Source organism: Serinus canaria, chromosome 2 (assembly GCF_022539315.1).
Source record: "Serinus canaria isolate serCan28SL12 chromosome 2, serCan2020, whole genome shotgun sequence".
NCBI classification, from domain to species: Eukaryota; Metazoa; Chordata; class Aves; order Passeriformes; family Fringillidae; genus Serinus; species Serinus canaria.
Window position 1 is genome coordinate 16,149,346 of NC_066315.1, and position 25,547 is coordinate 16,174,892.

Below are 25,547 nucleotides of genomic sequence, written 5' to 3' on the forward strand. Positions count from 1 at the left end.
CTTTGAGAAGGTTGTCATTCTGTATTTGAGAGGACAGTGGGAGAGTGCTGCTTCTGTTAGACATACAGGGGTAGTTTGTCCCACAGTAGATATCTTACTATCATCACTCCAATTCTTGATGGATTTCTGGCATCAATAAACAAGAAATGAGTTTTCTTATTGACTGACTCTAGGTGCTCATGGGCATAATTACAAGTTTGACCATATGGAAAGTTCTTACTGTGTTTTAACATACTAAATATTTTTCCTCAAATATTTATGTAACAGCTTTAAGTTTTTTGGGGTTTTTTTTATCAAAGACATTATTTGAGAAAGAAAACAAGCTTGCTTTAGGATTTAGTATCAGAAAGATTATTCCATTGGAAAGGTATGTGGAGATTTGAACATAGAGTATGAAATGAAGTCTAATTGAGGAGCCTATTTTTAATGTTAATTCTAACACTTTTTTTTTTAATTTGTCAGAAAAAGCTTAATTAAATCTTAACTTACATAGTTTCATATTACAAACATGATTTTTTACTAAGACTTAGGAGTTCAATACCATAAGTTAATCGTATCTAAAAATGGATTGGATTATAGTAACTTGTAAAACATAACTCAGATATTTTCTGAAAACTTTTGTGAAATATATACATTGTATATTGGCCTTTTAGATTTTAAGCTCTCCTAAGAAACTATCTTTGCTTAAGCCAAAGATTATCTTTGGACTGTTCCTCAAATTCCAGTCTTGCCTCCTCGTTCCGGTGGGACACTGAGCTCTTCCAGATACCTGTGTGTCTGTTTAAGCAGCTCAGCCCCACACAGCCACTCACTCATTTTCCCAGTGGGATGGGGGAGAGAATCGGAAGGATGAACATGAGAAAACTCGTGGGTTGAGACAGACAGTTCAAGAGGTAAAACAAAAGCTGCATGTGCAAGCAAAGTGAAATAAGGAATTCATACACCACTTCCCCTGAGCAGGCAGGTGTTCAGCCATCCCTGGGACAGCAGGGCTCCCTCCATCACTTGTAATTGTTTCTTGGAAAGACTAAAACCATCACTCTGCACATCCCCCACTCCTTTTTTCTTCCCCCAGTTTTCTTGCTGAGCATGACAGCACATGGTGGAGGATGTCCCTCTGTTCGGGTGGGGTTGGCTGTCCCAGTTGTGTCCTCTCCCAGCTCCTTGTGCATCCCCAGCCTCCTCACTTGAGGGGTAATGAACAGAAAAGCCTTGACAGTGTGTACGCACTGCTCAGCAATAGTTAAATTATCCATGTTTTATCAACACTGTTTTCATCACAAATCTAAACAAAGCACCATAGGAGCTACCATGAAGGAAATTACCCCTATCCCAGCCAAAACCTGTACAGTGTCTCGAATCCTGTTTGTGTTAACAACTCTTGTATTACAGAGGTAACAGAGAAGGGGTTTTAGATATTTTACTAGACACAACAGCAGCCGTGGAAAATATAAAATGTGAACAAACTAATTTCTTTAGTTTAAGACAGTTTTGTTTATTTGCCAATGTGAAAACAGCCTTACAATGGAATGTGTTGTAGACCTTTTATTAGAAAGAAGCAAAGGGTAGGAGCTAATTGAAGTGTTCAAGTACTTTATTGTCACAAGGAGAATAAAGTAAAACTCCTCAGCAGTGAAAGATGCTAAAACACGAGGCAATGGTCACAAGGCGCAGCCCTGGGAGGTTTAGACTAAGAATTAACAGTAGTCCATTAGTTGGGAAGTCCAGCACTGGAGCAGACTAACTGGATATATGGAATCTCCAATATGTCTAGGGTTTTAGTTTATCTATGTAGGAAAACTGTGTTTGTGATCTTTCCAGATCCTGAGCCTATCTTGATGTTTTATTTTTGTTAGAGAAGAACTTATGGTGAGTCCTGTTACTTGTTCTCCAAGAAGAATTCAAAGAATAGAGTACAGTGTCCTCTTCCTGTTTCATAATGCACTGTCAATCCATTTTAACATGATTCATGTTCACATCAAACATTAATTTCTTTGTGTCAGGTTTATAGTGACTTATTATGATACCATCACCACAATACATAACAAACCTATTATTTTTGTCTTTGTCTTCTCTAGATTTTTTTCCCTTATGGGTCTTACTGAAATACAGCATGGCAGAATAACTGAAGACAGGCTTATACTATGTATATTAGATCTTCTGTGTTTATGCTTCCCAAAGTTATTTTACTAAAGAAAGATACACCATGATCTATGTTTACCAAACTAATTATCATTTCATTTACTATTTATTTCCATGTATTTTAATGGCTTTTCCTTCAGAGCTTGCTCTGAAGTCTTGGATATTCTTAGTAGAGATCAAAGAGTCGCTTGTTCTGTTAATCGATTCATTCTCCAGTCACAAAGTCTGACTTCCTCTTGCAACATTATATCAGGATTCTACTTTTAGAATAAACTGAGCTTGAGATTGGAGGTACTATACAATATTTTTACTGGGATAGAGATTGTCTCATTTCTTGACTTGAAGATACTGAGCTCTTTGAGCTTTTCTGTGACTCCAGACACAGGCTCATATTCTATTTGTACCCAAGCAGTAGAGATTGTTTTCCTGCAAAGCCACAAGCTTTACATCAGTTGCAAACCCGGGACATTCTGAATTGTAATCCCTTTGGATTATTTTCAGCAGTGCTCAATGTGAAGCTATTAGGCACTCTGTTAACTTCTTTGGAATCTACCTAGTGACCATTTTTATATAAAACTACATCACGTTTCCTCTCGTGCTCCTGTTCGTGCTTTTCTCTGAGTTAAGCACCTCACCAAAGTTCTTAGCTGGGGTTAATCATATATTGATGAAGCCTGAGTTCCCAGGAGTAATCATTTCAAGAGAGAGAAACACATGGTTTGTAGGAGGGCCTTCTGTTTGCCAGATTTCATCAATTTAGAAGTCAGTGCTGAACTTTCCCCCAGTTTTTTGAGAGAGGGGTTTTAAACTTTTTGTTAATCCTTCCACAGTATTGGGTTTGGGGTTTTTTTAGCGAATGCCATTCCAGCAGCGTCTCCCTCAAGCAAGGTGAAATTGTGTTAGGATATTTTGTTTTAACAAAGGAATTTGGAGCATCTCTGAACCTTACATAAAGAGAAGTAGAAACATCTCTTTTCAGAGACAATCTGAAATTCACCTGTCTGTGACTGGGCTTTTTATCAGAGAGCTTGGAGAGTTTTTACTTATGCCTATTTCTCCAGGGCTTTTTCAGCCACAGCCCTGTTCCTAGTTAGCAGTCCTGATATCCAAGATGAGTAACCACACTACCAGGGGTTCAGTACCTCCTCCTACTGCCAGCTTCCAAACGTAATACTCCAGGTTTGTTACATCTGGTAGTCTGAATAGGATGCTTCTTCACATTAAGATGGTTGCTTCTTTGTCAGAAAAATTCATTTCACATAGATCTGGTCATTTGATGACTTACCTTTGTGCCATGCCGTGTCTGTAGTCCGGAGAAAAAGAGGCAGCTCCAGAGAATGACCCATGCCATCCATCTGTTTAAGATTCTTGATTTAATGAAAGGATGATTCAGTCTCCAGAGCTGCAGAAGTAGCCTGGACACCTAAATTGAACTATGTACCTGATTCCCGTAGCTGAACTTGGCTGAAATGAATTTTGGTGATTTAAAGGAGTCATTTATGCATTCTGTCCATGCAGATGCAACAGCTTTCATCTACCTCTCACTCTTAGTCCCTGTAGCTCAGTTCACAATAGTGGATGAACCTAGCTGGTTTTTTTGGTGGGATTTTGGTGGGATTTCAATATAGGGTTAGCTTTAGTCTATATAGTCTACATATAAGTGTACATTAACTTTTAAATAACTCCTCACTGTAGGGGTAGGTAACTGATACTTGTATTTGCACCTTCAATAGAGAGTGAATTAAAATAAGGCTTATTGGAATATTTATTTGCATTTATCATCTGCATGTGCTTTTGTTTAACAGAGAGGTATGCAACAATATTACTAATGTTTCAAATTCTCTTATTAGTAATTTATTTTACAGGCTAGTTTTTCTTTCTTTAAAAAATAAAGACTTAAAATGTTTATATTCTGGAACCAGCAGATAAATGGATGAACTAATAAAGCTCACATCTGTGAAGCCCTGAGCAATACTTACCCATCAGTGATGCTACATTAAAATTTGGGGTGGGGAAGCAACTAAAAAGCAGTGGAAGAGCCTTACTGAAGGAGCTTATATTATTTTTAGTGCTTTTCTATGGTATACCTTTAAGCATTTTCTCAGTCTGATCACCATATGGCTCCCAAACTCCTTATTTTTCCCTTTAGAAGTATTTTAAACTGAGCTATGCTATTACATCTGTATATGTCTCATTTAGGGTAACTTACACTTTTGGCTTAAAACACTGAAAATATTTTCCAGCTCTCAAGGTCCAGTCTAACCTTCTTCCATTTTTAAAGCCCTAAATGAGGAGCTGCACTGCACATGTAACTGAAAGTAGTGGAGCTGAACATCTTATAAGGCCAATTTCTTGCCAGATTATATATACCTCATAGTTTAAGCAGGGTTGGCAGCAGTACAAGAGAAGCTGCTTTTTCAGAAAATCAGCTCTTCAGGTTTTCAAAAAGAAATCCACTTGTGTTTGATGATTTAAGCGTTCTAAATTGGGAGAAAAGTGGAATTTATAGAACCCCCTTTTTAAATTGTGTATTAAAGGTATGAATATGTAAACTCAAGTAGTGTTTTTCATGGACCTGCCCATGCACTTTGGGTTTGCCACAGAGGAGATACTGACAGTGAGCTAACTTGGGTTAAATAATTTTCCTATCATTTTGAACTTGTTTTTGTCATTTGTACAAAAATTCCACTTTACCTGTTATCTTTGTGGGGCCATCTTTCTGATCAGTTATTCTATGCCAGGAAAATTCATTTTCTGCCAGTAGAGATAATCACATAGAGCATGAAATGACTGTTCCACTTGGACAAGAGCCTTATTGTTACTTCCAGATGCTGTCTGGGTCAATAGTGTGGTCTTTGATTTCACACATGTTTTTTTCTAGCATCTGTCTAAAGAGCCCAGCAAAGTGAAGGACCACTTTTCAGACATCAGAGTGGGGCTGGGGGAGTGGGTGATCAGCAGGGGAGGCCTGCTAGTCCTTGCTTGCCTTTTGAATTTGGTGGCATTTCATGGTGTTTACTTCTAGGTAAAAGGCATACAGCCTTTCTGATGAAGGCTTTTTCCTTGATTAATTAGGAGAGCCTGTTTTGTATGGACAGTGTAGTGGAAATGTCTCATATTTAGATTTGCCTGCAGCATCTTAATGCTGCTGTTTTTGATGGATTTATTCAGAAAAAAAACCCCAACAAAATCCTTTTTACTTTAATATAGGTAAAACATTCCAGGTATTATTATAAACTTCAAATTAGTAGCTGTTGCTGCAAGATCAGAACTTAATATTGAGATATAAGCTAGGGGGCTTTAGGCTGTTTAATATATTCTTAATGGTATGCAATATTTTTGCGCAGAAGTCAAATAATGAGTTTTTTTAGGTGAGATTAGCTGCAGCTAAATCTATATTTTTGAAACTCTGAGACTACTTTGAAACTGTAATGCAAACAAGTGCATGCTGATATAGTTGCATAATAAGCAATGCATAAGAATAAGGCTGGCAAATTGCAGAATTAGTTTACTTATAGATAGAATTTCATACTAATAAATTTAGAATGTAAAATGAAATGTGCAAACAGTTCACAAAAAGCACATTAGTTTTGCTTTGGAGTGCTGGCTGCTGTTGAAGTTTCAGCCAAAGTGAATGGTGGCTGTTTTAATTTTTCTTGATTTGCAATAAATGCAACGTGCATATAAAAATATAAATTAGTCTCCCATTTTTTGTCTTTGTGACTTGTGCTGTATTTCCATCTTAGGGGTAGAGGGAAGCAAGTTTATTTACAGTCAGTGAAATTGCTAACTGTAGGAAAATCCCAGCTCTGTTATTTGTACAATTTTCAGCTTTATGTTCATGAAACACTTAAAAATTGAAGTAGTGGTAAATATGATGTTCATGTTTAGAATAAACAGATATAGCAAGGTAGCTATAAAAGCTATTAAATGATTCAAGGAACTTCCTTAAAGAATACTTATGTACCTTACTCCAAGCACAGAACTTCTCTGATGGAAGGAAATTTTAGCCAGTGATGGCAGAATACACATAGCACTCAGAGGTGAAGTAATACTGTTCATTCACTAATTGCAAATATGGAAATTTGCAGAAAGTTGACTTGCCTGACAGAGTCCTTAGTATCTCTGTTGATTAACAAAGTTAGAGCTATTGCAGGTAACTAATTAGATTAATATGGGAAAGTAACCATGTGCAGTGACAGGGAATGCTTTTTTTTTCCTGTTGTTTTTTAAAAATACTGCATCAAGTAACACTATTGGGGGTGATTATGAAGTATGACTTACCTAGTTAAAATCCCCATTATAGTTCTGTCTCCCAGAACAGGGCCAGCATTTCCTCCCTGGCTCCCTCAGTTCTGCCTGAAAGGACTGGCACTACAGCTGAGGCAGCAGCTCTGCAGCTCTGTGTCCCTTCTCACTTGGCACTGCTGCTGCCTGCTCCTTCCCTATCACTTTGTGCCTCTTTGCAGTGCACCCTTGCAGTTCTTATTACAAAGGCATTTTTCTCATCCAGACAGCTGTTCACTGGAAGTTTAACTACACTATGTCGTTTCACCTCTGTGCCCTGTGCTGTGTGTAATGTATGAAAACAGCCATGACTAACTCAGGAAATGTTCCCTTCCTCTGCATTTCTGTCCTGTGAGTGTTCGAGGTGAGCCCCAACATTCAGGGCACTTCTCAAATGTGTGTTTGTTCATTGATAACACTGAAAGGAAAAGGGTACACAGTGTGTTCTGAGCATAAAGTGCAACAATTGTAAACAGTGATATACCTTCTGTACCTGTAGTATGTAGTATGGCCTATTTTAATGTAAGAACAAGAATTTATCAATTTGAAGCAGTAGCTTAGTTCAGTTTAAGTAGCAGTCTCAAGTAAGCTCTGTTGCAGTTCCCATTAAATTGAAAAGCAAACTTTTTCCATCATTGTTCCTTTTCTCTTTAAACCTGTGTATTCACAGAATGCAGGAGTTACTTCTGATTGAAAAAGAAGACACATTTTAAGAGGACAGAAATAGGGCAACATATTTTGTATATTCATTTCATAAACAAGTATCATTTCTGGCTTAATCACATATTAATACATCAGCTTTTTGCAGTTTTATGTAGCAAATGTTTTTTAGTGTAGTATTATGTACTCTATGGTGTAGTATGTTAAAATTATGCTGAGATAAACCAGATAACTTTCTTTTTTCTTTCTTTTTTCTTTCTTTTTTTTTTACCCAAGGGAGCTACTATTAAAAGGGATGAACATACTGGTGCAATTGTGGTGGCCAGGATAATGCGTGGAGGAGCTGCAGATAGAAGTGGTAAGGTGTTGCTGTTTGGCATTAACCACTCAAAAGCTCAGAACAAGATGAGATTAAATGGCATATTTTGTATAAATTAAATACATCACTATCACAAACAGAAGTATTTGGGCTCTGAACAATTTTCCAAAGTGATATTTCAATACTGCTGAACGTATGCTGGTTTTTTTCCCCAGTTCAGTTGCAGCAAGGTCTCTTTGAGTTAGTACATACAGAGGGGTTTAGATATATACCATGACTTGTTTCCAATTGATGGCATCTGTTTATAAATCATAGAATATGCTGAGTTGGAAGGGACCCATCAAGATCATCAAGTCCTATGTGTGTCTCTGTGTCAGACACCCCAAGAATCATTCCATGATGACAAATGCCAACCTGCAGATGGAGTAACTTGGCGTGCTAACATTATTTTATATTAGGACATCCATTTGGAATTTCAGCTAATAGTTCTCAAAATTACAGCACATCCTTGTTTAGTTTGGCATGCTCAGTATCTGCAAAAACTTAAGCAAGAAGTCCTGAATCATGCATTAAGGTGCCTATTTTCACTGAAGGAAATCTAGGACAGATGTGTTTCACCCTTAGATGCAGTAAATGGAGTAAATGGAGTAAATCTAGAGATAGATGGAGTAAATCTGGAGATAGATAGTTAGATAGATAGATAGATAGATAGATAGATAGATAGATAGATAGATAGATAGATAGATAGATAGATAGATAGAAAGCTTAGATAGATAGCTTAGATAGATACGTAGATAGCTTAGCAAATATTTGTGCCACGAATTAGCATTCCCAGACTTCATGCTCTTTGCACTACTTGTACCTCTGTAGCAGTAAGAAAGTATAGAGTAGAAAAAGAGTAGAAAAAGAATTGGCATGGATATTTTTCAAACATCTGCGTGAAAGTCTGGAAAAGTTGTAGAGAAGGTGGTACTAATTGTTAGGAGGAAGACAGGGAGGTGAAGTAACCAACCACCTTACCAAATCTGTCTGAGAGGACAGTAGCTGTTATGTTCACCATATATTCCTGTTTTTATCTTAGAGCTAAAGTGTATGAAAATTGGAGCTTAACGTATATGGAAAGGGGAGAAACAAGCTGAATATTAATGGCAGTTTTTGTGTAATACGTAGCTACAGTTTCACAACTTCTCTTTTTCTTCTGTAGGGCTTATTCATGTTGGTGATGAACTGAGGGAAGTCAATGGAATTCCCGTAGATGATAAAAAGCCTGAAGAAATAATACATATTTTGGTAAATAAGAAACATTTTAAAATTCATTTAGGAGAGTTAAGAAAAAGTAATGAGACTTATGATTTCTACTGTATTTCTTAGAAAAAAATCTATTCCACTATAATGGCTTTTTTTCCAGTGCCATCATTTAAAAGCCTGTCATTTCTCATAGAGTAATTTTCCATGCATTACATATATATGCAATTATAGATTACTTGTGAAGAGTTAAAGACAGTAATATTGCCATAAATATGTTGCAGAATGTTGCAGACTTCATTTCATAATCTACCGTTTTTAAGGCCCACCATGATCGGTTGAATTCAAACTATTTTAAATGTATTCATTAATAACTCATGAATAACTCATTGTCACTCCATGTGACAATTAATTAATAATACAGGTACTAGATAGATTGTAGAACTGATATTTGAAGATTTTATATTACATTGATTTACAGTATATAGCCATATATATTATTCTGTCTACACTCTTGTAAAATCCACAGTCTCTAAAGCCAGCCTGATTTCTCATTATTGAAACACTATTGCAAATTAAGTATTTTAGACTTTTTCAGAAATATTTAATATTTTTACATCAAAGAAATTGATGAGGGTCATGATAGCTCCATTGTTCTTGCTGTAGGGTTTTCCATCCACATAAATACCTTGCTGTCCTGCTGAATTGAGCAGCTGTCTCACAGTTTTGGTTCAGGAACCAAGATCATTCAAATGCTAGCCTGCTGATATTCATTCTTGCTTTATGGTTTCACGTTCCCTACACAATCATAGTTTCCTTCAAAAATTAATAATTTGAAATGTCTAGAAACAAAATACCACTAGAAAAGGTGTGAACAATTTCCCCATTAACCTTTTTGAGGTACCATAGAAATATCAAAAGATAGTTAGAGCTTGTTTCAAAAGTAACAAAATTATTGTTTCCAGTCCTACAGCGGGTGAAATGAGACCTTGGCTGCTGCCTGTCATGCAGTGAGCCTTGGATCGCAGACATGCGGCGGAAGAATGTCTCGCTTGGTAGTGGACAGGCCTGTTTCCATTTTGCTGAAATCGTTGGCTGGCTGTTGCACTCGGCTCGTTTTATGAAACTTGTCGGCTGCATGCAATAGTAGCAGAGCCTCCAACTGATTAGCACTTCCTTCAATAGCAAAATGTCACTGAGGCAGTGGGAATATACTGTGGTTAATAAGTAAAATGCAGCCAGACACACTTTAAGTGGGATATAGGGAAAGATGAATGGATGAGGTGGTTGCTGATGGCTAACTTGTTTTAAGATTTATAGCATGGGGCTTTTTTTCCATTTAGTACACGTCTATTCAAATATGTTTTGCTTTTCTAGTTTCTTAAAGTTGCCAAGTGAATAAATCCCACCCCTAATAGCTCTATATAATAAATATGGCACAAGGCTGTTCAAATGTTCAAATTTTTCTACAATTTTTTTTTTTGAAAAATGAAATGTTAGTTTGATTTTTCCAGGGATGTCCAAACTGTGCCAGGAGTCCAGCAGTTGCTTCTAATATGCATACATTTAAGCTGTAGCATTTTCTCCTGCCTTCAGTACAGAAATGGGACCTCTGAACCATGCAGGTCACAGTTTTTAACAGTCCATCTGCCCACCCAGAGAAGCAAATAAACCCAAGCATTTTAAGTGGGTATTTTAATTTTTGTAATACAAAGTTCGGTTAAATGAAGCTGTCAAACTCCTGAGAGATCATGCCTGGGAAAGGATAGACTCATTATATTCTTTTAAATTAATTTGAATTTCTTTATCTTCTAAGGTTTCTTTGAAATATTAGCTTAATTCTAAGTGTATTTTCTTTTCAAATGTTCACCAGGCTCAGTCTCAAGGAGCCATTACATTTAAAATTATACCCAGTGTGAAGGAAGAAATGCCAATGAAGGAAGGCAAGGTAAGCAAGACTATGTTAGAAGCCATGACAGTAACTGTTATGCTGAGGATATGTATTTTTTGCTTGGATGACAGAACCAATAATGTGATTTATACCTGTGGACTCAACTTTCTTAATGTGACAGTACGGTACATGTACACTGTACTTCAGTACACAGGTGCTGAATTTATGAGTGGCTGTAACATGGTTCTTGAGCCTGAACTCTCAACTGTGTAGTTGACAGGTGATCTTCTACCTTCTGCAAGGACCTGGCTTGGATCCAAGTACTCCTTCCATCATTCATAGGTAGAAGACACTTGATAGCATCTTGGTTTAACAGTATGTTCTCCTCTGTTCCTCATATGGGCACACTGTGCACCTGCCAAGTGCTGCTTGCTTGGAGTCACAGAGCCTTTGCTCCACTGAGACTGCAGTTGCAGAAGCAATGAGTTGAACATTCCCATATGAACTTCCAATGCTAGACATCCATAAAGATGTTTTGCAGCAGTAAATATTTACATTATTTAGTGTTCAGTGGTTTTGAACAGTAGAAACAGAAGAGGATGATACCTTTGGATTTTATTTAATATTTGATTCTAAAGATCAAACACTCTTTGTTCCAGATGTTTATCAGAGCCTTATTTGACTATGATCCTAATGAAGATAAAGCAATTCCTTGTAAAGAAGCTGGACTTGCTTTCAGAAAAGGAGATGTCCTTCAGATCATGAGCCAGGATGATGCAACCTGGTGGCAAGCCAAACATGAAGGTGATGCCAATCCCAGAGCAGGCTTGATCCCTTCAAAGCATTTCCAGGAGAGGTGAGCTACTGAGAAGCATAATTCCATTATTTTTTGCAGTAAGAGAAGAGACTTATTGGTGAGTTGTTAAGTTAGCATAGTTGGCATGTGCAGTGCTCATGGATTACATGGGTACAATAAATGTGCATTTGCAGCAAGAAAACTAACTTGGAAACATGTTGCTGACATACTCTGGATTTCCTTATTTCTCTGGCTAGAATTAATAATGACAAAAACTGATAGGATTATACTGATCCAGACTGAAAGAAAAAACATATGGAAAATAGCACATCAGTATCTGCATTCACACTGATGTGCTGTGCAGGAATAAGGGCTGCAGCAGGTTTTGGAGAGCTTACAAAAATTTTAGGCAAGATTTAATTTTTTTAGATTGTGAATAGATGGCATTGTTTAAGTTAATTTCTTATAGAATCTTCTGTATATTTTGCAATAGTCTCATGATATTAAGTGTTTATTAATCCCAAATTTGCAGTGAAAACTGAGGAGCTTGTGTCTTTTCCCCACCACCTCCCATTTTATAGGAGATTTGCATTAAGAAGACCAGAAGTGCAGGTTCAGCCACTGAAAATTTCCAACAGAAAATCATGTAAGTCTGTTAACCTGGAATAGAAATAATACTCCACATCTCTAAACTTATAAAATAGCAGTTTGTTTCACCTACAGGATGCATTTCTCCCAGGCACAACCACCTCTTGATCCCATTGTATCAGTAGGAAAAAATATATAAATAACGACGTTAAAAGCTTTAAAAGATGCTAGAAACATTCCCGACCTCTGACTTTGTTTTTGAAGTACTGAGCCCAATTAATATTTTGATGTGTAATATTTCAAAGGTTGAAGAGTATTCTTTTCCTGTTGAAACAGTACAGAATTGGCTCAACAGTTTATATAATTTGGACTGCATCAACACAGTGAAATTTATAGAGTAAGATGAAAGGTCTGATAGTCTCCCCCTCTCTTCCCCATATAGTTGATAATTTTTTGTGTCCCACGAAGCAGTAGAATTTTTTAAAAGTCAGAACATTCCGTTCATTGATACACAATCACAGAATCACTTCTTACTGTTTTTTAAACAAACTCATCCTTAATAGTCTCTGCTTTTAAATATGGTAATTGCACAATATAAGAAAAATAACCTCTAAGAAAGCACATGCATTGAAACAAATGTTTTTCTTCACTGGAACTTGCATCAACATCTGTTTTAAGTATTATTGCATATTTTACTTGACCTGTTATTTCTTTCAGTTGTACAGGCTCATAACAAAGTGAGCAATGTAAGAAACTATCATGCTACAGCAGGATCTTAATCTTAAATACAAACATGATTGTGAGTTCAACTAGAAGTATTCAGACAGTGGTATAATATTTCCAACCACTTTTCATTATCTAACAATTAAAGAAAAAGTATGGATACTATGGCAGACAGTGGATGCTGGCACACTAAGTGCCAAACTAAATGCTTTTAACTTTAAAACTCCTCACCAAGGTTTCTGTTGCAATTTTCCTAATTTCTTGCTATGGTTGTTGTGTTCTGAAGCTTAACAATAACAGTTATTTTTCTGATAAACTTTATTTTCTATCTTTCATTCCATTTCACTGTTTGATTGTGTGCCCTAATGCTATTCTTAACTCCAAAGCCCTTGACAACATTGTAATTGCAGTAACAGACATTACAATTGGACTATAGCTTTTCAATTTACATAGATGTTAGAAACAAGAGGAGCTTATCCAGCTTGTAGTAAATCTGTTGTTTTTCTAGGTTCTAGGTCAAGTTGCTCTGCCCCAGTTTTGGAAAAGTGTCTGATCCCAGGGTATAGCTATTTCTCTCTGCCCACTGTTCTTGAATCTGGATAATACACTCCACAAGAGCCTTCAAATAAGGTGGCACTGGTGCTTTTGAAGAGGTAAATCAGCTGCTGCAGCAACTCTGCATGAACCCTTTTATAATGGATTGCATCTTTCTAGTGACCTTCAAGTGAAAGGTTTTACAAGATGCATCTCATCCTTCCAAATAGGCAGCCTGAACTTGATTGGGAATTTCCAAAATTACAACCCAAAGAAGACCCAAAGTACAGTACCTACTGTTGTCTCTGCTTTCTCCACTGACTGCCTTAACTAGCTTGAACAGGGAGAAGAGTTCCTGTCTTCCTCCCCTTGCCTTTAAAATATGACAGAGCATGAGGGTTAAAGAGTATGCCTATTACTGTTCTCTCTTGGAATTTCTTTGAACAAAGCAAGTCTAAGCTAAATACCATCTAGAAGGCAGTAGTGTCTCTTGAAGGAGGAAAGACTGCAGAGTAATGTAGGTTTGTCATTCTCTTCCTTTTTTCTCAAGGCAATATGCTGCTATATCTGCCAGATTTTCATGGCAATAGGGGAAATGCTGTTCTGAGAATAGACTTATCCCTTTGTTCAAAGACTAAAGATGTTTTTAGAGTTGGGAGGGAATTCAGATTCTTTGTAGAGAAGACATTTTAAAGATCAGAATTTAGCATTAGAAAAAAACATTGTGTCTAGGATGTTGTTCAAATTGCTCTCAGGAAAACCACTTGCTTCGATTTTCAAGAAGATTCTGCTGGGAAACTCTGCACCTTTGTGATCTTTCTAAAGTTAATCAGCTTTTTTTTGTGTTACCAAGCATAGCAGTAAAGCTGTGAGATACAGAGGCCATGTCTGTATTTGTGCACAGCAATCATCTTGCCAAAACTGGGAGATGCTGGAAAATCATGCATTGCTCAGCTGAACAAACAGCATTCTGACAGCACCAGAAACATGTAAGGAAGGTGACATAGAGAACAGAAAATTGGAAAAAACTGCTGGGTGCAATATTTTTTTTTTTTTAGCCTATACATGAAGGTGGGAAATTGATAATGCTTGATTTCTTCAGGTTTTTTCAATCCTTCATCCTGATACAGGGTTTTCCAGTGCTTGGAAGCGTAATTATGTGGGGAGACATGTTCTGTAGATCATCCTGAACTTGCTGTATATTGAGAGGCTGGTTGCTGTTACAGTGGTGCAGTAGTTCCTATCCAGTCATGTGACCTGAATTTTCTTAGCAGTTTGGAGAAAAAAGGGTAATTTGCCAGTTGATGTTATTATGGCTTTCAAAAAAGATGAAAACCTGTTGACTTCAGGAGAGCTGCTGAGAGAAGTCCTTTCCTGACAGGACTGGGAGTTGCACTAGGAAGCTTTCTTGACACTTGGTGTGTAGCCGTGGTTGTTGGTCTGCTCTGTTCAGTCAACTTATTCCACAAATCCCATGTTTTTTAATGAGGAAAAAACCTTGATACATACCTTTGTTTTCAATAGGGAGAATTGAGGAAAAATACTCTGTTTTCTTGGATGCCCGAAAAATGTCAGTCAGCTCTGGTTTCTTAGGTGGGATTCCAGGGTGGTAGTGTCCTTCTTCTTGAAAATTAATCTAAACATCAGTTAAAATCATATAATATGCAAGAAGTATCCTATAACTTATTTTTTTTCTTTCTTCTCAAGCCAGTCCTGGAACTGGAAAGGGCTGTTATAATTATCTATACAAAGAGCTCTCTGAAACAGTCAACAACTGTTTTTGCTTTGATAATTAAGTTGTTTCAAAACCTGAAAGGAGATAGATTGGATTACTTCTGGGAAGCCTTCTTTCTGTTTCCTATTTTGAATTTTTCACTCTTTTCAGCATAGCAATGCATGCAGTTGCTAATCTTTACACATATTTGTGTGTCATACATTTGGAAGCAAAATAAAAGTGGGCTTTTTTGGTGATGGTAGTATGCATACCCAAACACAGGAAAGAGTGAAAAATACTTTCTACAAAACTTTTTCTGCAAGAATTATTTGCACTAAAATAAACAAAGCCTATCTAGTTCTAAGTTTTTAAAAGGATCAGTTTTTAATGGAAATGCCTATTTTTATTTTCACTTTAATAGCCAAGTGAACTGTTCCATTGTGTCTATGTGTAAATACACATACCTTTCCCAGCATTTAGCCATTTTCTTGAAAGATAAAACAGAATCATTCTCACATTCTACCCCTTAAAGTGAAAAGCATTTCACATGTCATGTGTACACTGGAGGAGGGGGCAGAACAGTGTACACTCCATATTGAAATCACACTTTCTCATGTGCAAATGGAGAAGATGCACATTTTGATGGTATCTGGGACTGAAGTTGAAGGAAACTGACCATGTAGGTGGAGCCTGCACTGACAAGAGGAAGATATAGAAAAAGTAGGAATAAAAATATCAAGGGAAAAGAGAGGAAGTGAAATTTTGTATTGAGGCTGAAGAAAAAGAGAAAGTGGTGCAACAAGGGCAGTGAAAGAACACATGGACAAAAGCTGCCCATAAACCCCATTAAGCAAAACCCCACAGAGGATTTGAAATTCTTAGATTAATGCGACTAACAGTATTATGCAGGAGCATTGCTATAGTCAGTATTTGTGCAATGGTTCAGTTGCTTGTTGATTCTGTTTAAATAAAATACTAATGTATTTACTTTGTAAAAGTAAACAGTGAATGCAAAAAATTACTGACAAGAGCTCTGAGCTGATTTGTTTTGCTATTGTTGGTAGAAAAACCTTACTGAGTTCAACAGTAACATTTGATGCATGAGATAAGTGGCTGTTAGGTGTTCTGACCTGCTGATAGAATTGATATGTTAATTTTCAGGCTTAGGGTTAATGCAGAAGTGATGGAGGAATAACAAACCACTGAAGTATTTCCATCATTTTTTTCCATACTTAACAGCAATGGCTTTTCAGCAAAAAGCTGTCTTGTACATTAATACTGTGGGGAAATGATACTGGGGAAAAAACTGTAAGAACAAGCGCCATAGGAAAAAAAGTAGCAAAATGGAATGAAAGTAAAGGAACAGAGTTGCATGAGATTGTGTTAGTGGGACTAACCCTGCATGTGCTGGGATGGTGAATGAGCCATATACCTGAGAGAGTATGAGGGAACTCTCTGGGATACGGAGGGAGGTTCCGTAGATGTGTCTGCCTATGTGCAATTTGCTTTCATGTGTCTGAGCTTGTGAGCCAATGCTGAATGCCAGCTCCACAGAAACCTGCTCACCTGAGTAATACCTAACAGCATTTCTGGCTTTAGGTGATCATCTTAGCTTGGGCAGCTTGTCAGGCAGAGCTGCCTCTGTGAGTTCTCCTGTTGCTGCATGCTGGCTAAATTGAAGTGACATGAGACTTTGTACAGGGAACAATTATTTGTTTAATAGCTCCCACTCTGTTAACTTCCATACAAAGAGTACTCATGCTCTGACCGCAGTAGATATTGCCAACAGGTTTGGTCGTTCTTGCATGTGTAGCTTACTTTAATTTGAAGGCAGAAGTGATAACCTGTTTTATTGAGGGAAAAAATGCTTTGAATAACAACCAAATAACTTACTATTCTTCAGTTGTTATAAACTGCAATAATCAGGCAAGAAATTATACTCCTTCAGCATAATTTTGCTTTCACAGTGGTTACTGTGTTTATTCTTACATTATGTATGTGTTGTCTCTGATAAAAATTACTGGTAACTTTATATTTTATACTAGTATGGCCTGTAAGCTCTGTCAACTTGTGCACTGTGTTCATATGTATATGTGTATACCCATACCCTGTGTGTACAGTTTAATATATGTATGTAGCATATATGACAGAGTTGTTCAGAGATGTCTTTTCCATGAAAATACATTTGTTCTGTGTACTTAATGCTAAATGTAAATACTTACTTTGATAAAGCCATCATCATATAGTTTTTCTAAGGCTTAAAACCCATTTTACTTTCGATTTTGATTTATGAGATGTGATTGGCATTGTGTGAGCAAGAGGAAGGACTTAACTGCAGCCAAATGGTGTTCATTCAAACAAGATGTAACCCAGTTTACCCACAGTTGAGTGTCTTGAATTGAAGATTATGTTCTGCCAACAAAAAAATTTAAACAGGCTAAAAGAATAAATGCTTTGTACTACTTTGTGTTTGAAGACCAAGCATGTAGGATAAATATATAGTAGGATTCTTTGTGCTTGTTATAATTGCTGCGCAGTCTTAACTCTGCCTTTCTTCTCAGTATTTTTCTGTGTTCATATTTGAAACTTGATTGCCCACCTGCAGGTAGTTACAAGTACAAACAAAAAATAAACCAGACCTATAGAGTTAAATTAGCACATTAGCATTTTTGTTCAGAAGTCTTCTGTCCTTACAAATCTTAACTTCCTGCTACCACAGAGAAATTAAGGAAACCTGAAGCTGGATGACATTTGAGCCAAGTTCACATGAGACAGAACTGGAAATGGATCTGTCCTTCACTGCAAGACTATCCTTCTTCATTTTCCAAATTATCTTCATAGAGATACTGTTATCTGTTTGTTTTATAAGAGAATTAAATTTGATCGTCTTAAATTTCCAATTGCATGAACATAATTTATCATTCAATCTACAAAACTCCAGAGCATAACAACTTGCAAAACAGTATAAATGTTGATTGCTATGTGGGGCTGTTCATCACTAAAAAATCAAGAGTGTTTAATATATTCACTGTAATGCTGGCTGTTGTACGTCACAATTTCTTGCTTACTGAAGTAAAGTATAGTTTAAGGAATAATGCAACTTGTTTGTGATAAGAAACTTGAACAGAGCTGCTGGATCAAATTTTAGATTGAGAATCACTTAAGTAAAATTGCTTGGTGGAAATATTTTTGAAAGAAAGTAAACAAAAGCAAAAAATCTTAATCTGATGCTGGGCTGTTCCAAAGAGTCGAGAATGTTCCTGGAAGTGGCCCTGGTTATGAGCTTCCTAAGTAGTATAATTTAGGTGAGGCCCCCAAAAACCAAATCTTGATTACATTTCATTTAAAATACATACAAAAATGCAGTGTATATGATACTGGTTTTCATTGTTTTAGTTTAGCATTATTGGCTGCTCTGAAATCTTTCTAAAATGAATAAAACCACCTAAGCTTCCATTGTGCTTGTGTTTCCTATTTCTTTTTTCCCATTTGTCTTGTTACAGCTTTGTTGTCATTTCATAAACCTGTTTCATGACTATTTTCTTTGGAACTTCCTCTCCCTTCTTACCACAATACATTTAATGGATTGTATTTCTTCTTTTCTCAGTGTTTTATTTGTTCCATGTTGCCTTATGGTTTGGGTTTGGGTTTTTTTTCATTTTGTCATTGCTTTTGTTTTCCTACTTCCCATCAGATTTCCTCCTCTTTAGACTTTGACCTCTTTTAGTCTTTAACTTGTCCCTTCCAGCTGAAGACCTATCCTTTCTCAGCCCACTTCCATTTAGTGAACTGTATTGGCCCCAGTTTTTCTTGTCCCAAAACTTTGGAACTTTGGGCACATACTTGGTTCATGCATACAGCTGCTTCAGATGCACAGGGCCATATTTAGTAGTGAATCACAATGCAAAGTTTGCTGGCAAACCTCTGACTTTACAAGGGACAGGCAATAGCTTCCTCTGTTAAAGGTCCTTGTAAAGTTCAAACTGGGAGCTACATGTTGATGACTGTTTATAGCTGCATTAAACTATGAAAGCCCAGTGATTTCCAAGATCTTTTCATCACAGACTATTATTTTCAACCTTTAGAGTAGCCCAAGAAAGGTAAGAGCGATATTAAGAAGGAAGATTTTTAACAAAACACAGGAAGTTCAGAATGCCTGTATCTCAACATTAAACCTTGGCTTGTAGACGTTTTGGTTTGTGCTTTTTGGGTTCAGCTAACTCACTTGGGAATCCTCATGTCTTTCATTTATGGATAAGCATGTTCCCTTTCCTGGCAGGGCTAGCCCAGAAGCCTGGCTTCCTTTCAGTGTTCTCAGCCCTGATGCTGTAACTCCACTATGTACCACACCTGCAGGACTCCTGTGAGGTCTGCAGTGGTCAGGGCTGAGCAAGTAAAGACCTCTGTCCATGTGTACATACCAACCTCCTTTGCTCCTGGTCTGGGTTTTCATGTTCATAAATGAGGGCTTACCTATTACCAGTGTTAAAATACCAGACAGTATTTTAAAATGCACATTCATTTGTTAAGTCAAATAACTTTGTTAAATTCAAGAAACTTTTAACCATATGTGAATTGGCATTAAGCATTAGTGACTTGTTTTCAGGAGATACATTGCAGTCTATTGAAAGTCATGGAAATGGAAATACAGAAATATTTGTCATACATCACAGAGAAGGAGAAAAGAGTTAGTACCTGGAAGCCAGCCTGCCATTCTAGGTCCAGCTTTAGGCCATTTGTCAAGAACTGGGAGCTTTAAGGCTCAAGAGAGAAAAATGCATCCAATGCTTTCACTTTCAACTCGTAAAACTGTCTATACTCTTTTAAGGCACCAGATGTGGTCAACCAAGGAGCGTTCACCTTAGAGGACTTCCCAGCCAACTTAAACCATATGGTCACCTTGACCATTGAAATAAACTTTAAATAAAATTCAGAAAAGTCTTCTAAATGAATATTTTAAAATGTAAGTCCTGAAGAAAAATGGTACCAAGAAATGATTGTAGAAAACAGTATTTTTCCTGCGGCAGAAGAGACTCTTATGTCCATTTCATGACATGAAATGAGAAGAGCTCTTCCATGTAGTCATATATGCAGGAGAATTTTGACCTGACCTTTGTTTTGTACATTAGTTATGCATAAAAGATTGTAAAATAGCTCTTGAATAATTTTTCACATTCTGAGAAAATACGTGTTTCATGGAAAGTCTTTGAAATGGTTGTATTTTAGCCCCATTTATCCACATCCTAAAGGAAATTTGAATGAGAGGTAGATTGCTAAATCTCTCTATAAATCTTAACCTTAGTATATAATATCTTTGTGAACAAAAATACAATATATTTTTCTTGCTTTTCTGTATAACCCCAAAGATTATTACAAAAGTGTATGTTTTCTACTATCGAGGCAGCAGAAATTTATTGATTTACTGTATGTAAGGAGAAAGTCTTCTATATATCTATTTTATTAGGATAATGCCAGAGAAAAGATTACAAGAGTACGTGAATTCTTTCAGCATGTTTTCACATTCCAAAAAAAAAAAGAAAAAAAGCCACAACCAAAAAACCTTTTCAAAATGCATCTCAAAGGGCAATCCCAGCTCTTACTGATAGTGCAGAAAAATACTGAGATCATGTTCATGGTAGTGATTCTTAGAAATTCTATGTTAAGACTGATAAATTGGAACTAACAAACTTTGCATTTAATACCAGAGAGATCTTCCATGACAGCAGGGTAAGGTCATTTCTTCCAACTGAATAGTGGAAGAATCACATATGGGAATTTAAAACGCACATAGTATTTCAATGCCTTTTTACATCCTTTTCTGAGTGTAGTTAAACTCACTACTGGTATGTTGGTATATGCCTCGATATAATAGCTGCTGTCAAGAGAATTTGAGAGTAGCTTACATACCTGAATTTTTTCCTATTTATGAAGTATTAAACAATAATACTTTGTCTTTTTGGCTGTTCTAAGATGAGGAAGCGGTTGAGTGTGGTAGGTGCATTTTTCTTCTTCGATTTAACTTTTCTTTCTAAAGTTATGTTTTCACTCCATTTAATGATTTCCTTTCCTATTTCTCCTTTGTGCTTCTCAGAGGAAATTGAAGGTACATGTATAAAAGTTTCCCTGAATAGCCCAATAATTTTATTTAGAGAACATGTGTTTAGAATTAAATTGAATATAGTCCAGTGTTTCTAGGAGATGTTTTACATATGATGCTTTTATATTGCCACCAAATACATTGAATCATGTTTTAAAGTAGATAAAAATACCTGAATATATCTAGTTGCTTCATTTAATGATCAGTAATTTGAACTGTTGTTTTAAACTGCTTTCTCTCTCTTGAACTTCTGCAAGATATGTATAGAAAAGCAGTATGATATGACAGAATAATACTGGCAGCACTTGGGTGGGCTGGGGTGGAGGGAGATGGTTCTGAGTTAATTACATGGCCATGAGAGGTCCTGAGCTTCTGACTAATACTGACAGACTATTTCTCTGGGATGGTAGAAGGTTCATCTATGTGGTGTCATCGTTACTGTTTTCCCTCTGAGTTTCCCTCTGAGTGTAGCCGGTTATTGTTATGTTTGCAGCATATGTTAAAGTAATAGCAGCTGATCTCTTGTGGGTTTTTGTTTGTTGGTTTTTTGGGTTTTTTTTTACTTAAGAGGCTTTTGTTTATAAAAGCATTAGAAATTGTAGCTCATATTTTTGATCAAAGGGCCTCTGGCATGTAAAAATATACATTATAGCTATTTTATATTGAATGAGAGGATGTGTTTTTGATCAAAAACCTTTCTGTCTAATCCAGTGAGCCAAAACATAAAGCTGAAGTTTGATAATGTATAGTTTACAAAAAAGCTTGATTTACATCAAATCGTTCTGCTTTCTTTTAAGTGGCATATTTTCTATTAACTGATAAAACGTGAATAATACAGTGTTAGAATTTTTTTTAGAATGTTTGTTGTCATCACAACTTTTGCTTGAAAAGGTAAAAAGATCAGTGTGCATGCTGCAAAATCCAAGAGTATCTCCAGCTAAAATATAAAACAATAAAGATTGTTTTATGTTTTTAAGAAAATGGCTTTTTATTGAAGGCTTTTTAATGCTGTGCATTGTACAGTTGTCATTTTTAAAATAATTTCTTCTGTATTTTTTGCTGGGCTTCTAACTTTTCTGCTTTATTTCTTGGCTCTTATTCTGTATGCTTTTACCCTTCGTCCAGAAGATGCTGAATGTGCTGGTCACAACAGTGGATCCTATCTAGGTGAGCAGTTGGTTACAAAAGACAATTTTGTTCCTTTCTTTCAGCTTCTTTTCCCTGGAGCTACTGTGTCCACTGTGCTTTTGGGGGTAATCTGCATACAAATGTCCTTACTCTGCATGACAAATGCATGAATATTAAGGTTTTAAACATGGCTCATTGGATTTGACATAAAGGGTTTATATAGCGTATGCCTTTACCTGGATAAACATAGGCTAATAAAATACTGGTTTGATCTTAAAGTCAAAATTTTTAAAGTACATGAAGCAAGCTATGTGTTTAATGAAACAAAAAGGTTGCTATATCATGAAAAATTATTTCAAGACACTCTCAAGGTTTTATTCAAGTTTTGTGTATGCGTTTTTTCTTTGTACATGTCTATCTAACCATTTTGGGAGGATTCAGTAAGAATATAGAGCAAATTTGCAGGCACCAGCTCTTTTTCCACATTACAAAATATCAATCATAATAATTCAGTAGCTTAAATTTAGCTTTAAAGCTGGTCTGAGCTCAATGTATCATTGCGAGGAACGGGGAAGAGGAGGGGCAAAAGTCCTTTGGCTTCATATTCAAAATTCCAAATTTCAAACAAAAGTAACATTTAAAAAAGGTGAATGTTCCACGATATGTTTCAACTTTTTAATTTGTGCCATTTTGAAACCTATGTAAAAATATTTTAGTTGAAACTGTCCAGAATTCCTGCCAGCTGAAGGCTGGCTGGAGCAGATTTTGTGGCAAACAGCCCTTTTCTCAAGACTTTCATCTTCCTACTACAAGAGGAGGGGGGAGAAACTTGTCAAAGTACTTAAGTATTTCCAAGCCAGTGGGCTCACTAAAACATCCTAGACCAATACTGTAAATTGGAGTTGTTTTAAATGTGGTGTAGAAACTACATCAGGTACACACAAAGTATATCATTGAAAGAACTCTGACCTGTTTACAAAACCTTAGTGTGGTATAATTCCATTCTGTGCTGGTGGAACTTGTGAGTATTTTATCATGCTGAAAATACACTTCTTACTTTTGTTAAGCAATCAACCAAGTTCATGTTGAATTGTAATTGTACTGAAATATTTGGTATGTTTGGAAAATGATAATTTGGATGTGATTCCAGATGAAATTCATTTTTCTTATCAAATATTTTATTTGAAACATGAACAATACACCCTTCCCCCCCACGTCTTTTCTTTCTGTATGTAAATACATGCTGCAAGAATTCTTAGTGTGAGACTATCACGGTTTTGCAATCAGATCTTAGTGGGCTGCTGCTTTATTTGAGAACAAAGGTAGCAAAACAAAATCACCTTTTCTAGGTAGTGTAGCCTTTTTCACCAAAACATTTTGGTCCATAATTGCCAAAAAGCCATGGCCATTTTAGGAAGAAGACTCTGTTGTCCCAGAAGCAAAGAACAAAATGTCAAGATGCATTGTAGTTTACTTAGGCAAAACTTTACAATTATTATTCAGAATTGCTAAGTACAGTTCAGGCAATGGTTTCTTTCTTGAGAGCTTCCATGTCGTGGAATGTTGTCAGCAGTCCAGAGGTGGTACCTTCAGCCATCTCGTGCTGGGTGTGTGGTTTGGGGTGAGATGTCAGAGAGGAGAGTCAGAAGGCAGAAAAACTAATGTTAGGACTGATTTTGGCTTAAGGACACAAGTATATTCACTGATTGTGACTAATTAGCTTTTTGGTTTAGAAACTCAAGGTTCCTTCAAACTCTTTGGTAAGAATAATTTGTTTAAAATTTTCCTATCTTAAGAACAAGCAGGTAGGCTTTTGACAGTTGATATTACCATTCTTTTGCATGCAGTAACCGCACTCAGTGATTTATAATTCAAACTGTCCCATGCAATCCAGTGTCTCCTTGTTTCACAAACCAAATATGTGGTTCTGGGACTGCAGAACCAGATTACTCTGTGTACACCTAACCCTCTCTGAAAGGATATGTACTTCACACACATACAAGGTAGTCATGAGGAGCACAGGAGGAGAGTGTTCAGAAGACAGAATGTCTGAACCATTTTGGGTCAAATCTTTTATACCCAAGGCTATACTGCTATTAATTTGAACCCTCTCCTCTAAAGTGATTCAGATAAATTTAATGATTTTTCACCAAATTCTAATATTTAAGCCACAGTATGGTATTGTATGTTTCTGCTGTAATTTCCTGAGGAATTGCTGAGGAAAACGTTAGGAGTTTGCCTTTGCCAAGCTTAAATTCTGGTTACATTGCTTGAACCTTTATGAACATACAATAAATACAGATGAATATCATCTGTTTACAATTCTCAATTTCGTCTTTAAAATCCAGACATAATCTAAATTTTTATTAACCCTGTCTAAATGTGCAAGCTGGGAATCAGTCCAGAAGCAAACATAGTAAGAAGTCTGCTCTGTGTTTGTGCAGTTCCTGTGTAACAATAGAAATCCTCAGCGTACAAGCCAATGTAAAAAGAATACCAATATTTTGGGGGAAAAATAATATCCAGAAATATCTAGTAAAAATATTATGTTCATACAAACCTAGATAATGACCATGGTACCAAACTCACTTTTGTCAGCAATAAGAATACAAAGGGTGCTCTTAAATGCATTTACAGTTAAATAGAAGTTGTTTACTCTAAGATGAAATTAAATTCAGTGAAGAACATATGTAATTTGAGCACATACTTAAGCACTGATTTTAATGAATGAAAAATAACAAAAGGCCATGTAAGTGCTTTATAGCATTCTGGAGTCTTACTTGTGAATTATGAAGCATGCCTGTTAGTGTAGTCTGTCTGAATTTGAAAAATTAACTTTCTGGTTTTATTAGTATATTTGGACTGAAATTTACACAACATAGTTGCGATCTACTTCTTTAGAATTATGTCATTAAATAAGCACAGCTATTTGCAACATCATCCTTTTAAAATATTGCAAGGCAGGAAGGTTCACACATTGTGTGTTTTCAGTTTGGATTCTGTGAGAGGCCCCAGTGGATTTCTCTGTGTAAGTGTAAGGATGTTGTTCTGAAAGGATGAAATGTATACTGCTAATGGTTAAAAGAATAATCAAACTTTTCTGCTAAGGTTTTTTTTTCCTTCTTAGAGATCTAAGTGATTTCTATTTGATTTTTGGGCCCTAATTAAGTTTATTAGTAATGATTTTTTTATTTCATATTAAGAAGTATAAGTTTTGAAGACATCAGTAGTTTGAGAACATTTGTTCTTAATATTTTCTTTCCAGAGCCTGCTCTTATTTCACCCAATCTGTTACATTCCAGCAGCAGTTTATGGGTTTGCATGTTCAGTAAGCTCCTAGACATGTAGCTGTAACCAGTGAGCTGGTGCAAGCTTCTCAGTGTTCAGGAGATTATGTCGCTTTAGTGATAGAATTTTCCCCTT

The 25,547-nt window shown here is 36.3% G+C and overlaps 1 protein-coding gene across 5 annotated transcripts in view; it reads left to right on the forward strand.

Annotated features, from left to right (window-relative positions):
- The window catches only part of MPP7 (MAGUK p55 scaffold protein 7), a 145,609-nt gene that overhangs the window by 100,353 nt on the left and 19,709 nt on the right, over positions 1–25,547 (forward strand). For 3 of the 5 annotated variants that reach the window (XM_050970515.1, XM_050970514.1, XM_050970516.1), the window contains 6 exons: positions 7,366–7,447; positions 8,613–8,698; positions 10,527–10,601; positions 11,204–11,400; positions 11,922–11,986; positions 22,125–22,163. In XM_050970515.1, coding sequence (XP_050826472.1) covers positions 7,366–7,447; positions 8,613–8,698; positions 10,527–10,601; positions 11,204–11,400; positions 11,922–11,986; positions 22,125–22,163 — 544 coding nt within the window. The remainder of the gene's footprint in view (positions 1–7,365; positions 7,448–8,612; positions 8,699–10,526; positions 10,602–11,203; positions 11,401–11,921; positions 11,987–22,124; positions 22,164–25,547) is intronic. The other 2 variants (XM_050970517.1, XM_050970518.1) reach the window with 1 other exon arrangement.